This window comes from Meriones unguiculatus, chromosome 2, assembly GCF_030254825.1.
Source record: "Meriones unguiculatus strain TT.TT164.6M chromosome 2, Bangor_MerUng_6.1, whole genome shotgun sequence".
In the NCBI taxonomy this organism is placed as follows: domain Eukaryota; kingdom Metazoa; phylum Chordata; class Mammalia; order Rodentia; family Muridae; genus Meriones; species Meriones unguiculatus.
The window spans coordinates 100,904,885-100,926,475 of NC_083350.1; the positions used below are offsets into that span (position 1 = coordinate 100,904,885).

Sequence of the window (21,591 nt, forward strand, 5' to 3'; positions counted from 1 at the left end):
CACACTCAGGAACCCCATAAAAACACTAAACTGCAAGCTACAGTAATATAATATAAAGTAATGTAAAAAATAGAAATATATGTATTATTTATGCATATACAAATCATGTATATGTATGTATTAAAATTTAACTAATATGGTAAAATGAAAACAAAATAAAGAAAAATCCCTGGCATGACATTGTGAGACAAGGAACTTCAAAGATGCTGGTGAGTTTGTTTTCTGTTAACATTTTTTGTTTGACATTGTTTGTTCTGTCTCTGTTCTACTACTGGGCAGCCTACCCTTTTGAGCAGTTTCTCTCCCCAGTGAGATTCCCTTGGATGAAAATGAATTTTTATGTGCAAGTGGTTATCAATTGGATGCCGCTTCCGGGTTAGGGATGGGGCATATCTCCCCCTCTCCTTTTAGCTGTAGGGCTCTGCCTGGTGCAGACCCTGGGCATGCTGCCTCACCTCTGTGTGTTAGGTTTCTCAATGTTCAGAATGTTTCTCTTATGAAGTATATATGTCTTTTTTTACCTAGTCAAACAATCTGTGGATTTTAATTAGGGTATTTACCCAAGTTACATTTAATATAGTTACAGATATGACTGAGTTAATTTTAATACTTCTCTTAGTCAATGTTTTATTGCTGTAGAAAGACACCATGACCACAGCAACTCTCATAAAAGAAAGCGCTTAACTGGTGCTTGCTTACAGCTTCAGAGGTTTCGTCCATTGCCAGCAAGACATGAAGCCCGGCAGCACACAGGCAGACACACTGCTGGAAAAGAAGCAGAGAGCTCTACATCTGGACCCACAGGCAGCAGAAAAGTGAAGCTCTGGGTTTGGGATGAGCTTTTGGAAACCTCAAAGCCCACTCTAACTGACACACTTCTTCCAACACGGCCGCCTCCTAATCCTTTCAAGTACTACCACTCCCCTGTGAACCTGTAGGGCCCATTTTCATTCTAACCACCACAATACTTGATATTAGTTTTCAATTTGTTCTTTGTATGTTTTGTCCCCTACTATTCCTTTCCTTCTTTTAAGTTATTTGAATGTTATTTAGTCTTACTTTATTAGCTTTTTAGCTATCTCTTTTTGCTGCTGTCATTACTCCATGGATTATAGCATACATTCTTAAATGATCATATCCCACTTAAAGTTAGTACTGTAACACTCAGTAGAGATAGCTTAGTTTTATTTATGATATTGTCTTTCATGATATTATGAAATATCTTATATTATGATATATATTATGATATATTTCCTTCAGAAATGTTATAATGCTATACTCAATGTGTTTATGCATTTGCTAATTTTCAAATTGTTTATGTTGTCGCATATTACATTGTTTCTATGTTACTTCTATAACCTAGGTCATGGGGTGATATATTTTAACAGCTACAAGTCTTAGCACCTGGAGCAATTGAATAGGACTAGACAAGCTACAGGAATAGAGGTAACTTAACTAGCTCAGCTTCCTTGTAGATTAAATGCACTAAGGACAATTCATATAGGAGATGGAACTCAGTAAGGGTTTCTTTCTCTTTCTTTCAAACAAACTGGATTTTCAGGCTAAGATGTTTTTAATTAACATTAATGCAAATTATGTACTGTGAACAAAATTATAATGAGAAGCAAATGAAAAAAAAGGCAAACCAAATGGGAACACAAGAAAAATATCAATTTCTATTTATCCCCAGCTTCATAATAAATGATATTTTTTAATTACCAAAATGCCCTTACCTTGATAGAATTGGTGCTCTGAAGCTTTATTAGCATGTCGATAAGGAGTTCTGTGCCCATGTAGAAGGGTGACACACAGATGCAGAGAAAGCCATCCTGGCTAATAGGGAAAGTTCTGTAAGTGTCCATAGCCTGCTTTAGTAGAACTTGCAGTTCCTGGTAAAAGTTCCAGAAGAGCCTGCAACAGTTCTGCAGTAGAGTCCAGTAGCCACCACGGTAAGCAAGAACCTAAGACAAATATCACGTTCAGTACCACAAGGCTCCAAAGTTACAGATGTCTGGAAAACTTGACTTTTTTCTGCAAACATATATGTCAATGATAAAAAACTAACTAAAACCATTTGTTATGTGCCACTCATACTTAAGAGTGTGGTATGATATTTACATAGTTTACATACATGATATTTACATAGCTGGTTTGGGTTCACCAATCCTGAGAAGCATACATAACTCTAGCACACTAGCAATGAGGAAACAAAGCCTAGGCTAATTTGCCCATAGCCCTCAACCTCCTAAGTGAAAAAGTAAGATTTGCATATTCATATCTAGAATCTAAAAATCCCATTTGCATAGGTGCTGGGAATACAGCTGTGGGCAAGGGCAACTGGGCTAACTTCCTGCTGCTTAAGTTTATACAAGAAGACCAACAGTAGAAAGGTATAAAAAAATGGGTTATCAGGGGAAAATATATTTTATTTTAAATAAAGCAGGAGCTGAAGAGATGACTCAGTTGTTAAGAGCACAGAATGCTCTTCCAGAGGACCTGAATTTGATTCCTAGCACCCACATCAGGTGGCTTATCACCGGCAACAACTGTGGAGAATCCAGTGCCTTTGGCCTTCTCGGGCACCTGCATTCATGTCTCATGTGCACACACACAGAGATAAACACACACACACAGAAGGAGAGAGAAAGAGAGAAAGAGAGAGAGAGAGAGAGAGAGAGAGAGAGAGAGAGAGAGAGAGAGAGAATGAGAGGTCATGTTAGCTTAGGATCAGGGAAGAATCCTTCCTGAGGTGGAAAGAGGTACAGAGACCTTGAAGTACACAGGTCGTGTGAAGTTGGGGAGGAGGAGAGCACAAAAGACTCAGAACAAGGAACATTAGGGTAAAGAGTGAAAAAGCAGGGAGAAGGCAGGTTTAGTGCCTTTGCGATGGGGGTGGGAGGCTTGACTCCTCAGTGTTCTGAAGCTACTAAGAAGGGCCATAAAACTGAGTGTCCATGGTCAAGGGAGTGGTTGGGGTTTACTTGACATTTTGTGAAATCACCCTGTCCATTCCAAAGAGGAAACCCAAGTGTCCTTTCTTTTGTCTTTAAAGCATAGTGGTCCTCTTGCCTTTTAATACATTTTAAGCACAGGCCTTTCTTGCTGTGACTAAAAAGAAACTAATTTATTTCTGGCTAATAATTCCCATCCTAAGTTTAGCTGTCTGCTACTTAGGGTTTTAAAAGCATAAAAGATGGCTGCAGAGATGGATCAGTAGGTAAGAATGTTTCCTGTGTATACATGAGGAGCCGTGTTTAAATTTCTAGCATGCACATAAACAGCCAGGCATGGCTACTGTAGCATGTACACTGTACCTGTAATTGTTGCACTGGGGTAAGGGATGGAGTTGGCAGAGGCAGGAGGATTACAGGGATTTGCAAGTTGCCAGACTAGTTCAAGGTTCAATGAGAGACTCTGTGATTGAAAAAAGCAGTGATAGTGCAGGTCACCCAATGTCCTCATCTGGCCTCCATACACAAACATATGCACCCACAGTACACACACACACACACACACACACACACACACACACGAGAGACAGAGAGAAGCATTAGCATAAATGGCCATAAGTGGCTGATAGAGTTAGAAGGTTGAGACAAGAGTACATTTGTCACAGTGTGATTCATAAACCTTCTTGTACTAGAGGAAAGAGAGAGGTTTGTGATACCACAAGAGTCAAAGCAACACTGGAGATGCACACAAAAGAATCCCACCTCCCACGTGCTAAAGAAGAGCAGCCATGGAACATGCATCATCACAGGAGCTTCATGGCAACAAAAGGCACCAAGGAGGCCCTGGGTGCAAAGATGACAGCAAGCTAAGTGAGCTTATGTCCTTTACCAAACAACCAGACAACACTTAAGTCCTTCGCATCACATCAGACAAAGCTCAAGAGTGGCTGAGGCAAAACCTAGCAAGATGAAATCTGTATGTAATAAGTGAGCATATCTTACACACCCAGACTTATGGGGTTTATGGGTGAGGCTCTTCTGCATGAGGGGAGGGAAAGGATTGCATTACCATTGCTTTCCTGCAACATGAGAAGATTTTCATAAGATGATCCAGTCCCCAATTCAGTGCTCGATCCTTCTCTTTGCCACTAATACCAACGCCTAATTGAGTCTCTGATTCACAAAATGTTTGTGATTTTACCCTGGTCAAAGTATCATCACTTTTGGAATTCCAAAGTGTAGCATAATCTTCAGTATCTACATACAAAAATTAAAGCACAACATTATCAAAAACGTAACTCAAAAAAAAAAAACTGAATCATAAAACTATCAAAAACATACATTTACATTCTAATAAAGATGTCATGTTGTTTAATGATAATACATGGTACATAAACTTGGAAAAAGAATGGATCAACCACAGCTGGAAGTGGCCACTTCCTGTAGGACTGCCAGTGGAGGGAGTGAGACACCAACCCACCAACAAAACCGTCAACCAGAAATTTGCCCTGACTGCTAGAAATGCAGGAATAAAAATGCAGGAGGAAGGAATGGCCAACCAATGGCTGGCCCTGCTTGAGACCCATCCCCTGGGAGAGAGCCAGCCCCTGACACTATTAATGATTCTCTGCTATGCTTACAGACAGGTGCCCAACATAACTGTCTTCTGAGAGGCTTCCCCCAGCAACTGATGGAAACAGATGCAGAGACCCATAGCCAAAACATTAGGCAGAGCTCGGGAAGTCTTGTGGAAGACTGGGGCAGGGAGTTAGGTGAGGGAGCCAGAGGGGTCAAGGACACCCCTAGAAGGCCTGTAGAGGCAACAGACCCGGCTCACAGAGACTGAACTAGCAATCAAAGAGCATGCATGGACTGGACCGAGGCTCCCTGCACATCTGTAGCAGATGTGCAGCTTGGTCTTCATGGGGGTCCCCTAACACCTGGAGCTGGGGATGTCTCTGACTCTGTGGCCTGTTTTTGGATCCCTTCTCCTTTACTGGGCTGCGTTGCCTGGCCTCAGTGGGAGAGGATGCACCTAATCCTGCTGCAGCATGGTGTGGCAGGATGGGCTGGTACCCATGGGGGCCTCCACTTCTCCGAGGAGAAAGGGATGAGGGAGAGAGTGAAAGAGATTGAGAGGGAGATTGGGGGGAGAGGAGGGAGAAGGGCTACCGTTGGGACTTAAAGTGAATATATAAATTAATAAAGAAAAATAAAGCATAAAACTATCAAAAACATACACTTATATCATTCTAATAAAGGTGACATATGTCATATAATGATGAAAGATGTTACATAAACTTGGAGAAGGAATTGGTGTCAACCAGAGACACAACAAACCAGGGGAGGTTTCCATCAAAGAACAAAAAAGGCACTTAGAATCTACAGGATAGCAGGCATGCCTAACCCCATGGGGAGATATGGAGAAGAGTACTTAGGGCTAAGGTAGGGGCAAAGGGAGCAATGTGGTGAAAGAAATGAACAGGTATTGGGGAAGCAATGACAAAATCCACTGTTCTTTAATCTTCCCAAACAGCCATTCCCAGGCCCAGCGCACCTTTGTGAGTGGAGCCCTGAGGGATGAGTATTCCTCAGCTAAGACAGCATCAGCCCAGACGTGTTTCACCTGCAACCCATCTCCTCTCCTGTATATACACTTAATTCTCTTGAGCCCAATGTCCTGTCTCCAGTTATAATGGTTGAAGCTAGGGACAAGCTACATGTCAGTGAATTTACAAAAAAAAAAAAAAGTTATGTCTACAGCATTTCCTTTCAATTACATAAGATGATGTATGAGTACCAATCTACACCTAGACGAATCAGAAGCAGGTCAAATTCCTCGTGGTGAGCTAACACTGCTATCAAGGCAGCTACCGAGCCACTAAGAACACCGATCAGCAAGAAAGTGCCTAAATGCCAGCATTGAGGGATTTCAGAGAAGGCTCAACAGACAAGAGCATTGACTGCTCTTCCAGAGAACCTGGGCTCAAGTCCCAGAACCCACATGGAGAATTACAATCACCTGGAACTCCAGCCCCAGGGGAATTGGCTCTCTCTTTGGGCCTTCACTGGCATTAGACATACACATGGTACACACAACATGCAGTCAAAATACATAAAAAAGTAAACATTTTAATGACAGTGTGAAAAATCTGCATTCAAAGACTCTTAACAGCAAAAACATATTAGAAACACGCTTTGTGTTTGTGTGACATGGATGGCAATCAAGACAGAGAAACCTGCTGGCTAAAATAGTATCCCAGGTCTGTCATCTTTACAGGAAAGGGTTAAAAAAATTAACCAAATTTGACAGGCAAATATTCAGGGCAGCATCCAGATGGGAAGACCTCTAAATATGTCTCTACCAGCCAGAGACTGTGGGAACCAGAGGATAGAATAGTACTTCATATCCTGCAAGCAGAATATTATTTCAGTCACCTTCAAGTGCACTTTCATAGAAGATGCAAATTCGAGACTGCAGGGCAACAGTGGGCTGTCCCAAGTTCAAAATCAGCTATCAAGGTTATATTTGTGCCTGACAATATCAGTACATTGGTGGAGTCGAAGATATCACAGCTACCAGCAAGTCTTCCTCTAGCTTGAAAGTGAAGGGGCTCCAGCAGGCCCAAGCATGGAGAACAGGGCTCTGGCAGGCCCTGCCCTTCTCTCATTCCCTCTGCCTTGCTAAACACCATCAGATTACATTCCTAAAGCTAGCTTCCAAGGCCTATTCCCTTATTTGGCCACTTCCTCCTCCTGAAGCTGACTGCCAAGGCCCAGCTATCACAATATTGAAGTCCAGCTATCAAAAGCCCCCTTTGGCTCACCCAGTTAACATGCCCAATCGAAACAAACCAACTCATCCTAAATTGAGGTTTCCCTTTTTTCTTTAAAAGCCTACATTTCCCTATGTGTCATGTCTATTTCATTTCTATCAGAGGCAGTTCTTTGTCCCCTCTGGGGCAAATGGCCCACAACATTGATCCCTTCCCCTTCTCCTTCATCCTCTATCTCCTGTCTTTGGCTTTTATTTTCTGCCCTTTGTCTCTCTGGGGCAAGTAGATCCTTTTTGTGATGAGAACTTGGTCTTGGGGTATCTGGTACTGACTTTGACGTCCTTTCAGAAGTCAGAGGCTGCTAATAGTATATCTTCAGAGCAGTCAAAATGATTTTTGGTGGAACATTAAATACTTAATTGTTAAAGTCAAGAAAAGCAATTACCAAAACACACAAATACAACACAATTGCTGGGCATTTGAAAATGACATGTTTATCTTTCTATCAGTGCCTGCGTGAGTGCCTGTGTACATACATGCATGTGCGCATGCACGTGTTTGTGTGTGTGTATGTGTTCTGTGTGGTATGTTGTAGTGAATAAAAATTTGGAGGCAATTGATAACAGTTGCTAGTGAGCACACTTCTTTTACCTGTGGGTTGGTGGTGCTTCTTTTTTTTAAAAGCTATCAGGGCATCCAGCATTGCTTTGTAGCTGTCTACAGTCAGCTTTGCTGTTGGCAACACTGTTCCAGAATGGTATAGTGAGAAGAGGCTAGGGTCACATAATCGAAAACTGAAAAGAGAGCCAAAAGAAATATATATATATTAATATATATATTATATATATATCAGATGAAGCAACATAAACAAAACTGAACTGCCTTTTAAATACAGCCAATTTTTGTTTTTAAAACATTTACAGTTTTAATTTTAGATCCTAGGTTCTCTTGGCAGGCAATCATCCCCCAGCACCTTACCACAGACTTTTGGAATTATGCAAGTTAGGCATAATTTACTGTTAGGCAAGTAAACATTTTATCCTTTCCTGAAAGGGTCCTTGAAGATGAGAATGAAGCCTCACAGTTCTGAGTTCTAAAGCAACAACTTATGTTGGGTTAGGGGGATACAACTCTGAGGTAAACCAGTTGCTTACCATGTGTAAGGCTCTGGGTTCAATCCCTACTACTGCAATAAATAAATAGTGCTAGAAAAATAGAACCACATGATTGAAGTACAACTCAGTGAGACAAGAACACCTGTTAAGATTATCTTTATAGCCATGTTTCTTATTTAAAAATAAAGTCTGAGCACTAAGCAATTTTACAAATATAAACACTAAGCATCCATTATGATTATCCATTAATAATCATAATAGAATCAATGTTATCCCTGATTGTTTTATTGTGCTATCATCAGGCATATTTGGTGACACATGACAAGAAGACTTTAGGGTGCTCAGAGGATACCAAGAAAGCCTGACTCTTCCCTGCCATGGGTCACGCTACTAAGATAACTATAACTTTGAGACCTGGACTCATCCCGTGGCCTAGGGCTGTTACCATCTCCCAGCCCAGCCTCAGTCTAGAACTGCAGCCATGGTACCCAGTGGGCTAACCACTCAAATAGAGATATCTGAGAAGCAGTTTTGTGAAGCTTTGTCTTCCAAGGGTTCTAACCAAACTTTTAGAGAAATAGAAGGAAGGGCCAAGTACATTTTGGCTTTCACCCTGCATTTCTTCGCCTCAGTGGATTACTGAAATAAACAGCCTTTTACTTCATATCTTTTTCTCCAGTCTTTTCCCTGGCCATCCTATTCTGTGTGTTCCTGCCAAGGAAACTTCTTATCATGCTCCTGCTCAAAAATCCTTAATAATCTCCTGCCTTAGAGAACAAAATAAGCTCAGATTTAACACACGTTGAAGACCCTTCATGACTTGGTATTGACTGATTTTTTTTCTCATCACCTCTTTTATATGCCCTAGATTTTGGTCAGACTATTCAGGTTTCTCACCCTGTTTCCTACCTATATGCTGACTTATGCTATTCCAACTACCAAGAATAAGAAAGCCTGCTTCTCTGGCTGGCCATTCCTAATCATTGTCTATCCATCAACACCCAGGAGTACCATTTCCATGAAACCCTTCCTATAAAGCCAAGCCAGAAGAAAGCCACCTGGTTGTAACAAAGAATTTATATGGGATAGGCCATCTCTCATCAAAGAGAGTTATGAATGGGCACTTATGACAGACTATCAGACTCCAATGTATATCTTTTCCATCTTTGCAGACTCACGTCATCGAGCTCACTGCCCTGTATATAAGAGATCCTTGGCAAGTTTTTTGTTTGTTTGTTTGTTTGTTTGCTTTTGGAAAGAAGACTTTGTTTCACCTTTGCAACAGATACCTAGAATTCCATAGCATACTCTTCTATTTGTATCTACCTTAACACTTAGCCAAAGGTACAGAATAAAATCTCAAGTTGTCTGTTGAATTCATAGCATAAATATCACATTAGAAAATATGATCTATTTTTACAGGCTTCAAAAGTACCTCTGAATGAAAGTGATAATGACATGATATCTACTAATACCAACAGTCCTGACGGAGTCAGCCTTGCACTGGAAGCTACACTGATAAACATATTCAAGATGTATGCAAATTAGCACTACACAAGGTGTTACTGAGCATTTATTTGGGAAAGAAATCAACATAACGAAATGGAAAATACAGTGATGGCCAGTGTAATGCAGACATTCTGGAAACCTTGCTAAATGGAGGCCTCAAGCATTCAAAACCACAGTCTACATTCATGAGACAAAGCAGAGTATGCTGTATCAGTATCATTGTGTACCTGACATTCACGCGTGAAGAGGTGACCCTTGTCTTCATGCGCTCGGTCAGCTTTTGTAAAAACAAGTGGTAGTGTGCGCTCGCCAGGTACAGGTTCATCTGAGCTCTCCAAGGGAACTCTTCAAGAAGTATTTGATGGTATCTCCTTCTTCTAACATAATTTACTATTAAGGGGTTCAAGTTACCCGCCAGGCTTCGATATGCCACTTTTCTAACATCATTTCTCTTATTTCTGTCAAGGTAGAAAGATGTTTTGAAGTTATACAAATATAAAATAAACATTAAATAAAGAAGAATGCTTCCAGTCTGTACAGAATACATCATGAAGTCACGTAACTACAGTTATGCAAATTTTTTTGGCTCATTGATCATTTCCTCGGTGCTCAAGACGTGGAATAATGTAGGGAGAGGCTGCAAGGAGAATCATTGGCAGAGGCACTACTGATTTGCTTTCGGGGGTCCTGCATGTTTCAGCTCAAAGAGCTTTGTTTTCCCATAATCCAAAGGCCACTGGGATTATACAAGCCAGGCAATTTTCACATTGATCAGCCTTTTCAATATTAAACAACAAATGCATTTCTCTACATTGGTCCTTAAGGAAAACAAACAAACAAACAAACAATGGAGCAAAATTTTTCCTATCATTAGTTAGACACTAAAGGAAGTATTTTTTCAATCAGATGTAGATAAAATAATTTCAAAAATGAACTTATTCAATACAATATGAGAGGAAAATACTGAACTTTTATTTCATCATTCATATTTGAGTCTGGTTTTACTTTTCTGAGAATGGATCTTGTTATGGAGCTCAGGCTAGCCTTCCCCTCTAAATACTCTTGCATCAGCCTTCAAAGAATTATGATAGTTCAAAAATTTTAAAGCTACTGTATATGTAATTTTTAAAAAACCATTCCTATAGATCATCTGGTAAATGGTTTGTAATCATGAAGGCATGAGAGTGGATTCCCAGAACCCACAGAGGGATGGATGAGGTGGTTCATGCCTGTAATTCCATCGTGGGAGGCAGCCATAGGAAGATCTCTGGCTTTTGCTGGTCAGCCAGTCTAGCCAATCAGCAATCTCCAAATTCAGAGAGAGACACTGACTCAAAATTTGAAGTAAAGATCAATTAAGGAAGACAGTGTCAACCTTTGGTCTCCACATGAATAATCAGATCTGACTATCTCATGAACACATACCCAAAATATCAAAGTCATTTAACTACATAACTAGCTATTCCATTCCACCTCCAGTATTCATTCCCCTTTTATTTTTTCATGATATGTGTGCACAATTACCCTCTTTGTTCCCTTCCTATAAGCCACCTTTTCTCCTCTCATGGACCCTTTTCTAGTTTCATGACCTCTATACAAACTTCCCTCCAATACATACATTTTACACTATTGTTCAGTTCTGAATATATTAAATTTGGTTAACAAAAGTACTTTAACTCAAGGCTTCTGGGCTTTTTGCTGTTATAATAGGTTAAATTTTCTACCGAAACCATGAATCCTTTAAATGATAATCCTGAATTGCCAAAACAAAATTAATCTTGTCCTTGTGTAGGGAAGTCAAGAGGCTCAAAAGAGCCCACAGAGCCCCACTAGAAAGCAGAAGGGATTTCTGGGAGTAACAAGAGAACAGGCCTTATCCTGTGGTACAGAGCGGTGACTTGAGATGTGACGGCCAGCCATAACACCACAAGGTAGAGAGTGTTCCATTACCTGAGTGGGTGTTAATGTTTGATTGCCCCCCAACAATGAGACCAATCACCATAGTGGTGTTGGCCATATATGTCCTACAGATTGCATAGAACTAAACAGATATCCAGAGAGACACAGGTATATACTCATATAAAATTGTTATACTCTGAATAAAGTCATTGGGTGATATTACCGCCAGTGTCTTCATTTGTGATATTGTAAAGCGTCACAGAGACACTTGAAAACTAGGTAAAAAACTTATGGAGTCTGTTTCTCATAAATGCATATAAACTTTCAATTGTCTGAATAAAAAATATTTTAAGACACATGTTACAAGTATGTCTATATTACAGGATATGGGAGATTACACTTGAGGGCTGAGCCTGTAAGCAATGAGAAGAAGAAATGAGAGGAATGAACACTAAAAAAGAATAAACCAGACCTTTACTCTCTGTACATTCTATAACCATACAGACAGACAGACTTGAACCCAGGAGTGAATTATCAAGTCATGTAGACAATCTTTATACCAAAATTCTATTGTATCTCCATTGAAAGAATAAAAGATTTCAGAGATGTAATTTTTAAATCCATATAAAAATAATGCTGTATATAGCTATAAAAAGGAAAGTAACACATTTAGAGAGAGACCACACAATGTATTTAAGAAAAATTACAAGCTCTTAAAATACTCTTAAAATCTTCTAAATGACATTGCAGCCAGTCTTGAAGATACCTAATAAGCTAGGGTCAGATAGAAGGGGAGGAGGACCTCCACTATCAGTGAACTTGGAAAGGGGCAGGGAGGAGATGATGGAGGGAGAGTGGGATCGGGAGGGAATGAGAGAGGGGACTACAGCTGGGATACAAAGTAAATAACCTGTGATTAATATAAAAAAAATAAAATTTATAAAAAAAATTAAAAATAAAAAAAAGATGTAGAGTTGCAAAGAAACAAAACAAATCTTCCTAGGCTGGTGTATATATTCAATTCTCTTTTCAAATTCACAGTAGAATACTTCCCGTTACTCAGCAAGCTCGTCTGAACTATTTTCTAAAAGATTACTTACAACCTGAGTGAAGAACAACATACTGGAGAGACCTTTTCTATCTGACAGCAAGTTAACTTTAAGGCTAAAGTAATTGCAATGGTAAGTTATTGACTCAGAAAATAGATAAACTAATGAGATAGAGAGGAGGTCCAAAAACTAAATTCATGAATAGTCAGTAAATAACAAAGTTAACAATGACAATGGAAACTGTGATTAAACAACAGATGATCCGATAGATGACACTATCTAAAATTGACTATAATTTAGGGAGAGAAATGGCTCATCAGCTGCTCTTCCAGAGAACCTGGGTTCAGTTTCCATAATGCCACTTGGCAGTTGACAGCAGTCTGGAACTCCAGTTCCAGTGTACCCTCTTCTGACCTTCATGAACACTGCACATACATGTTGCACATACATATATGAGGGGCAAAACACTCATACATGTAAAATAAGAGTAAATATTTTTAAAGACTATCAGGTCCTCTGAATACAAAAAGCAGCTCACAACTTGGTCTCAACTATTGACTCCTTTCACAGGCTCTATCACCAATGCCCTGTGGTATATCCTAGTCACGACACTTTCTAGTCTGTGTTGGTTATGGCATGTTTATCATCATTATATAAGCTCCTTGAAAACAGGGGTGTCCTTATGCTTTTATTGTTTGATGATTTAAAACACATAATAAATTTTAGCCAGCTCCTTCTCCACTTACCTCTCTCATCTCCCTCTCTCTCCCACTCGAGTCCTTTTCCTCAACAGCCACCCCTCCTCATCACCTCTTTTCAGGTCTTCTTTTTATGTGTGACTCACTGAGTTTGATTATTTTATACAGCAGATTTACCAGTATATCCCTGGTGCACAAGTGAGTGTCCAATATGCAGTAAACTTCAAGCGAGCTATTGCTGGGAATTCGTTAATACCTTTCTTGCTCTGTCATTTCAAAAATAATCGGATTCTTGACTAAAAAGTCTTTTAGAGTGTCCTTTTTCCTCTTTTTTTTTCTGAATAGCATCTCTGTACTCTTCATGGAAAAGAGAACAAATGATATAAGTTAAACTTGGGACATAAGATTATCACCCCCCTCACACTGAAATACTTACCCTTCTGACCCTGAAACACTGCTTTTCCTACATCCTTTAATGAAAATTACTATCAAGGGGCTGGAGCGATGACTCAGCTGCTGAGAGGAGTTGCTACTCTTTCAGGAAGTGGGGGTTCAGTTTCTAGCACCCACATGTTGGCTCACAACCACCTGCAACTCCAGCTGCAAGGGATCTTAGGCCCTGCCTCTGTGAGCACTAGATGCACAAGTGATACACAAACATGCGTGCAGGAAAAACGCTCAAACACGTAAAGATGAATAAATAACTACAAAAAGTAAAAACAGACCCAAAGAGACCAAAATATCTGACTATAGGAATGTCCATATTATTTAAGAATTATTTATTATGAAATGATAAAATTATGCCTATTTGTATTTCTTTCTGCTTACAAATTAAAATGTAATCAGCCATCTCTAGATATACAATCTCTCAATCTATTTTATTAATTTAAAGTTCAAAACACATCTTAAAAAACTACTCACTTTTCCTATCTCGATCACTATAGCTTTATACTTCTTGGGAGATCTGGATTCCTTTCTATAAAAGGAAGCGTCCTTATATTTTATCCGTTTTATTCCAATAAGCGACTCGTTTCTCCTAATCCACACACAGAAAAAGTTAGTCAAAATATATGCAAAAAAAATAGTCAGCAATAATCTCAGAGTAATAAATCTCTACTGAACACTGTCGTTGAAACTGCAAAAAAAGAAGGGTGCCGTACTAACACTCCATGCATCCCTTCAGGGGATCCCTGGACATCAAGAGCAACTGATATCCTAATAGTCCAATGTCATTCACACTGAACACTCGCAAAGAGGGCACACGTGTCCACAGGGAAAGGAGAAAGAGCTGTAAGTACAGTATAGGAATTGGACTGAAAATAATCCGTAGTCACTTCCCTTCCCGATCAAGACCAAAGCCACATCAGAGCGGCCCTGCACAAACGGCGTTGCTTCTGACTGATTTCAGGATTTTTGGTTCTATCCTGCATGAATCCTCAGCCAGCACTGCCCTTTGCTAACCTGTCTCCCCTCTCCCCTCATCTCCCTTGGGAAGGCTCAGCCTTATTTACCCATCATGGCTTTCAGTTCTCCAGACACATTAAGGTTTCTCAGAGGCTTGCTATTGACATTTGTCAGCTAATTTTCCTGAAATACATACATTTTTCTGGAATTTCTACTTTTTGGTAGAGAGAGCAAGAAATCCTGTTCTAACCTGATGAATGGGAAACAAATGCTTGAGTGAAATGCAAAAGCTACAAGGTTGATTGAGTAAGTCTAGACAGCTAGTTCCTGGGTTGGAATACACTATATAATCAAAATTCATCTTGTTCCTAGTAGTGGTTGGTATCTTACTACAATTTTGTGTGCTCTCTCTCTCTCTCTCCCTTTTTTCTCTCTTTCTTTCTCTCTCTCTCTCCCTTTTTTTCTCTCTCTCTGTATATATGTTTGTGTGTGTGTGTGTGTGTGTGTGTGTGCACATTCTCTGTGTATGTGTGTGTAAACATGCTCTCTCACTCTGCATGTATGCACCCACACACCTGCTTCACCACCCCTCACCCCCGTGTATGTGTGTGTGTGTTTCATATGTTTGAATGGGCATCTGTGCAGGCATGTGGTGGCCAGAAGAAAATGAAATGTTCTGAGCTGATCTTTCATATACTCTCTTACTCCTTTGTGACAGGATTTCTCTCTGAATCTGGGGATAGCTATTTTGGCTCTTCTGGTAGCCAGCAATTCTGTCTCCACTGCCCACAGGACTAGAGTTGTATGTGTGCTTGGTCACACGTGGTATTTACACAGATGCTGAAGATTGGATTCAGGCTCTCATGCTTATCCAGAAAGTGTGCATACCCACTGAGCAATATCCCTGACCCCTCACTTCAGTCTTTGTTCTTTACTGGACAATGCAAATCCTTCTTTATTGTTCTTCTTCTTCAAATACCAATCATTATTTTATCCCATTCTCCAATTTATCTGAAGGAAACTGCACTGACATTATAAAAAAAAACAAAAAACAAAGTAATTTTAAGATAATAGAAACATTTATAAAATTATGTGTACCTATAAAATGATGTGCTGCCCTTTCGTTTTATATATAATTATATAATTTATGTAAAATATGTGTGTGTCTTATATGAAAATGTTTGGTCTTTTTCATATTAATCAATACTCCCGAACAACATCTGGTAAATTTAATCATATCTGACTATAAAGTGATGTACTGCCTTTTCATTTTATATATAACCTTTATGAAATATATATGTGTTGTCTTATATAAAATGTTTGGTCTTCTTCATATTAGTCAACACTCACACACAACCTCTGGTAAATTTAGTCATATACTCCATAAAAATGGAATTTTTAATTATACTTTCAAGTTCATACAGGAAAGCTATTGATTTCGCAACTAACTATCCTATGAAATCCAACTGGTTTTGCTAATTATCTTTAGATTAAGTTAAAAGAAACAATTACTTGCCAATGCCTCCATTTTCAGAGTATTTCACTGTAGAATCCATTTAACATTTTTAATTCTCCATACTGTGGTAATCATAAAATCTCTAATTCTAATTTCTTTCCTTAATATGCTGGCAAGAACTATTGTCAGAAGGTAAAATGAGTTTCCTTGTTTGGGGCTTAGTTTAATAGAAAATCATCTGATCTTAATTTTATAGAAATAATCATTGAATTAGTCAGATAATTTTTAGAAAACTCCTAATCGTTCATGTGGCTACCAATGATAATTATATTTTCATATCGCCTACTCCATCTGCATTGAGAAAAAAAAATTATTTCGTTCCTGGACTTATATCTTAGTATTAATTTTGGATTTCTGTCTCTATATATTGCTCAGTACACTTGGCTTTACTTTTTTTCCTACTTGTTTACTCTCTGCATCCAGTTCACTAAAAAGTCTTATTTGTATGTGATGAAAAGCTGTATACAGACAAAAAGGTACAAGCAATCACTGAGGCCTGAGAGGGCATCAGTGTAATGGAAACCTTTATTCGCCTGATGAAACTGTAATCTCGGAGGCTTACTGCAAAATAAGCTCAGCCTTTCTAGTTCATTCTGAATTCTGGCTGGTTGGGTCAACTTAGCTGTTCTGGGTCAAACTCTTCTCCAAGCTGACTGACTCAAACTGGCTTCTCCCAGCTTCTCCTGAATTGCTCTGCTTGGCCTCAAACTAACTCTGGCAATTTGTTCTAACCTTCTGGTTCCTTATTCTCTGGCTTCAACGGCCTCTTCAGGAACTCACAAATGAACTCAACTCCACTGCACTGCTCTCATTCAACGCAACCGCACCGAACTCAACTCTACTCAGCTGAACTGACTGAACTGATCTGAACTACCATGAACTAAAGTGCCACTTCATTGCCACTCAGCTGACTCCCCACTGACTGCCAACTGACTGACCTCAACTCAACTGTGCTGAACTATATGAACTCAACTGAATTCAACTCTACTGTGCTGTCTTCTCTACCGAACTCTCTACTGGACCCGGCTCTACTCGCTCAACTCTACTGTACTGCTCTTAAGAGCTTCTCTTTCCTGTCTGTTCTAGTGAGAGTTGGGTGTCTCCTATCTCTGACACATTCCCCTTAGTTCAGCTGCATAAATATTTTTACAAATAGTCAGTTAGCTACTGAGAGGAACAAGTTAACTTTACAGGTCCCTTTATATGAATTTTATACCCCATGTTAACTAAGTTCTCTCAGCACTTTTCCAGAAAGCAGAAGGACGAAGACAGAGGAAACAAATGAATTGGGACAAGACCCACCCTGCTGTAAAAAAATTAAACTAGGCCAGTGATGCCCAAGGTCTTCTCCCTGTTACAAAAGATTGCTCTCAAGGTCTCCCCCCTATTGCAAAGTACCATCCAAACTGGCATTACAAGATAGGGTTTCCTCAGTACCAGTCCAGAAGGTCACAGCTCCCTCACCCAGATAGCTCTTCACTCTGCTTTTTGGAGAAGTCACAGGATGTGATAGTCACTCCCCTCCCCAACTAAGACCGAATCTGTATGTCATAAGACATCCCTGCTGTGACTTAAAAATCAGATATCCTTTAGAGGTCTGTTGGGTCCCTAAAATGAACCAATTCTGTACTGACAAGCTGCAACCCCACGCCTCCCCATACTTTTTCCTTTAAAACCCAAGGCTTTTGCCTCCACCTCCACCCCCCACTGCTGTTCCTTGCTGACTTTCGAAGATGCCCAATCGTGCGATGGTCTGAATAAACCTCTTGCCTTTGCATTAATCTGTTTCCGAGCTTCCCTCAGGTTGCCTCTCTGGTAGTTAGGCTCTCCCTGGGCCTAACACTACCCACACAGACACAAACCTTCTCTGTCTAACAGCTCACAGTTGTACTTGCTGCACTTTTTTCATCTATTTTGTAAAAGCCTTTGACATTTGCATAACTTGAATAACAAGTACCTTTTCAAGAACTCGTAAACAGGAGCAGCTATCTCCACTATGAGGTGAAACTTTTCTTCGTTCATGCATTTGAGCATAATTTGTGTAAAGAATTCCAGGAATCTCGGTCTTTGCTTAAATTTCATGACTATGGAAACAAGAAGTTCATTGGAGAGTTACCAGTATACCTTGCAACAGGTGCCAAAAGGCTCCAAGTGCTAGAAATCCTTAGGCACAACAGGCACGTCAATCAACTGCTTTTATATTTCCTGTGTATTTAATTTCATTTTAATTAAAATATAATTATACCATTCCTCCCCTCCCTCAGTAACCTCTCCCATCCCCCCTCCATTCCCTCTCAAGAGCATGGCCTCTTTTTTTTATTATTATTATTGTTATGCACACATGCACACATACCCTAATAATTTTATATAAATATAGCCTGGTGAGCCTGTACAGTGTTGATGTATGTATATGATTTTAGGACTGGATATTTGTATTTGAAAACCAATTAATTATACCTACAGACAAATGTAGCTCTTCCGCTTGTCAGAGGAGCTGCCTTTGGCAGCAGATGGAGCCCATTATAGAAAGACACAATTCAAAATGCAGAGAACAACTAACCAGTGGGTGCCCAAACCAAACTGATACATCTGTGTCAAAACCCCATGCCTAAGGCTCAGGAAACATTGTGGAAGAAAGGGTAGAGAGAGCATAAAAGCCAAAGGATCAGAAAGTCTACTGTGAGATTGGGTCTTCCAGCTACGACAAGGAGGCCACTCCCATGAAATGTCAACATTGTATCATCCTGAACAATGACAACAAAAACCAACATCCAAGGAAGATGAGGGAAATCTTGCCGGGGGCCTCATCCTGAGGTGAGGAACCCCAAGCAGTGAGTGACTGGTAGGAGAGAAAGGATTACTCTCTTCTGGAATGAGCCCACTTACTAGTTAAATATTTCACTTATTAAATATTAAAGGAGTACGTGATGGATGAGCTACTGTTTCATTCCAAAGGCCACTGGTATTTTATGCTGCATTTTTGGTTCATCCTACAAAAACCTCAATAATAAAAGATTTAACTGAAGTTGCTTGTGTCGTATGGCCATCAGGAGAAAGTGCTGGTCACGTCTTACACATCACTCAGAGCTAACAAAAAAGCTGCCATCTCTTCGTCGCTGGATAATGACTGCATTTTCCAGGGCCCTTCTTTTTGTCAGCTTCATAATGACACACAGCTTGCTTCAAAGCAGCCGGGAAGGCTCTTCCTTCCCAGACTTTAAGTGTTTTAGGTTTCCCAGTGACTTAGCAGTCAAGGGTCTACGCTACTCTCAGGGGGTGAGAACGCTGAGCATGGAAGACATCTCGAGCACACACAGAAGTAACATGCAGCGGCATAAGTCCCTTTCCCATCACTCACTTTCCTTCATGGCGCCTTTCACCGACCAGTTTAAAACCACCGGGTAGAGAAAGATCGGGTCCTCTGCTCCTGAGAGTTCACTTGGGAGGACTGAGATTTAAAAAAGAAAGGAAATTCTAATTTCTGTTTGGATCGCAACAACCAAAACATATTAATCTTTTGGGGAGGATTTTTTTTAATAAATAGGGAAAATATTCAACTAAATACTAAAATACATAGGCATTAAAAAATCAATTATTTTCCTTTCCCTTAAAATTTAAGGGGCCCCCCTATCAAGATCTAGCTGTTACAGTAGCCCCATCCTTTTGAAGTCACTCTAGAACTAATAACGTGCAGCAGCACCCCCAGAGCCGGACTGTCTGTGTCAGGGTCCATTTACTTGGTGTTAAGACATGGACTCCTAATGTAGCCCAGGCTCACCTGAAATGGATGTCCTCCTGCCTCAGCCTCCTGAGTGCTGTGACTACAGGTGTGTACCACCCTGCCCAGCTCTGTCTCATGTTCTAAGCCTGACACTTTTAAGATGGGAAATTTCGTGGTCGTTGGTGGTGGAGTATTTAGAATCTCTGCCTTGGCTTTCTTGCCTTTAAAATGGAGATAAAGCAGTTTCCTTTTTATGGTTGTTACATAGAATTTGTATGATTTTTAATGTATTTTAAATGGTGTCTCACACAAAGGACACTGCAAAATCATTTTTATTGTTACTGAATTCAGTTTTTCCTAAACTAGATTTACTAATTATTAGAACAATATAAGATCAGGTTTAATATAAAAACTGAGCCTGAAACAGGCAAGAAATATGTTGAAAATGAGAGAAAGCCAACAGAATAGCCAAAGTATATTATAAAAGGGACAAGCTGGGACATACTCTCTCAGTCAGCTCCCAAAAACAATGGGGCCACCCACTTGGGAGAACTATGGATGCATTCTTTTTTCTGCAATACTTTAGTGTGCTTTAACAAAAATGTAAAAACCATCAAAAAGTAAATCAAATTCCCAGGTAGCTTTGCAAACTGCAAAGTCTAAAATACTAATCATTGCATTAAGACATCAGTCCATTATGAAGTTCCTATAGGCTGATGACCCAAAGTTAAGCTTATCTCTCACTCTTCTCACTACTCATATAGGTCAGGGTTTAGACCTCCCAGTAACACTATTACACAACCCTGGGATTTCTCCCATGCGTAATTGCTGCTTATCGGCAGCAACTCTCAATTTGAGGCCATTCCCACCCCCTCACACACTACCACCAATATATAGCTTTCTAGTCAGTTACAATATCATAGATGGTGTGTTCTGCTCCTATGAGCAGGGTCCAGAGATGCTGTCCTACATCCTTCAGTGCCTAGGAAAAGGACACCCCTACTGTGCTGGCTGGGCTTATGTCAACTTTACACAAGCTAGAGTTATCCGAAAGGAGGAAACCTCAATTAAGAAAATGACTCCATAAAATCCAGCTGGAGGGCATTTTTTTTTTCTTAATTAGTGATTGATGGAGGAGGGACCAGCCCAGTGTGAGTGGTGACACTCGTCAGCTGGTGGTTCTGCATTCTATAAGAAAGCAGGCTGAGCAAGCCATAAGGAGCAAGCCAGTAAGCAGCACCCTTCCATGGCCTCTGCATCAGCTCCTGCCTCCAGGATCCTGCCCTGTTTGAGTTCTTGTCTTGACTTCCTTCAGTGATGAACAGCAACATGTAAGCACAAGCCAAATAAACAAACCCTTTCCTCCCCAACTTGCTTTTTGGTCATGGGGTTTCATCAAAGCAATAATAACCCTAACTAGGACAATCTGCAAAGAACTATCTAGACCAAGATAACAATAGTGCCAAGGTTGTAAAGACCTACTCTAAAGCTGGAGGAAGACATGGGCCCAAGTCCAAGGCAGCCATGCAATCCTGAGTAAATCCTTTATCGTTATAAAGCACACCTGTAAAGAGCAGTGAGCAAACTCCTATTGAGGTGTTGTTAGGATTAATGGCCTGATGTAGACATACTGCATAAGCCTTAAAGGGTTTAGCAAATACTAATCTCATCTTAATTCTTTCAGCAAAATATTTTCTCATTTTAAGAAACATAATGCTAAACAGATACAAGAGGGAAATTCTTACATTGCTTTGTCAGTTTGAGTAGATGTGTCTCCAACATGCCCAGCTGTTCGTTTATCTTTTCAGGCAACAGCACCTGCTGTGGCTTCTTGGTTTTTGACATTTTCTTAGTAAAAACACCCTAGAAATATTGGTAAATGTCAAAACGTATTTCAACACGTTAGGAAAACTGTCATTTTCAAATAACCTGCTCTATGTTCTGTTTATCCCT

The 21,591-nt window shown here is 40.0% G+C and overlaps 1 protein-coding gene across 1 annotated transcript in view; it reads right to left on the minus strand.

The window, feature by feature from the left end:
* Window positions 1-21,591, minus strand: part of Cfap54 (cilia and flagella associated protein 54) — a 339,812-nt gene that overhangs the window by 185,519 nt on the left and 132,702 nt on the right. The window contains exons 31-39 of the mRNA XM_060377920.1: window positions 21,384-21,501; window positions 19,276-19,365; window positions 17,875-18,001; window positions 13,919-14,033; window positions 13,254-13,354; window positions 9,579-9,809; window positions 7,379-7,521; window positions 4,021-4,208; window positions 1,734-1,961 (exon numbers count right to left, since the gene is read on the minus strand). Coding sequence (XP_060233903.1) covers window positions 1,734-1,961; window positions 4,021-4,208; window positions 7,379-7,521; window positions 9,579-9,809; window positions 13,254-13,354; window positions 13,919-14,033; window positions 17,875-18,001; window positions 19,276-19,365; window positions 21,384-21,501 — 1,341 coding nt within the window. The remainder of the gene's footprint in view (window positions 1-1,733; window positions 1,962-4,020; window positions 4,209-7,378; window positions 7,522-9,578; window positions 9,810-13,253; window positions 13,355-13,918; window positions 14,034-17,874; window positions 18,002-19,275; window positions 19,366-21,383; window positions 21,502-21,591) is intronic.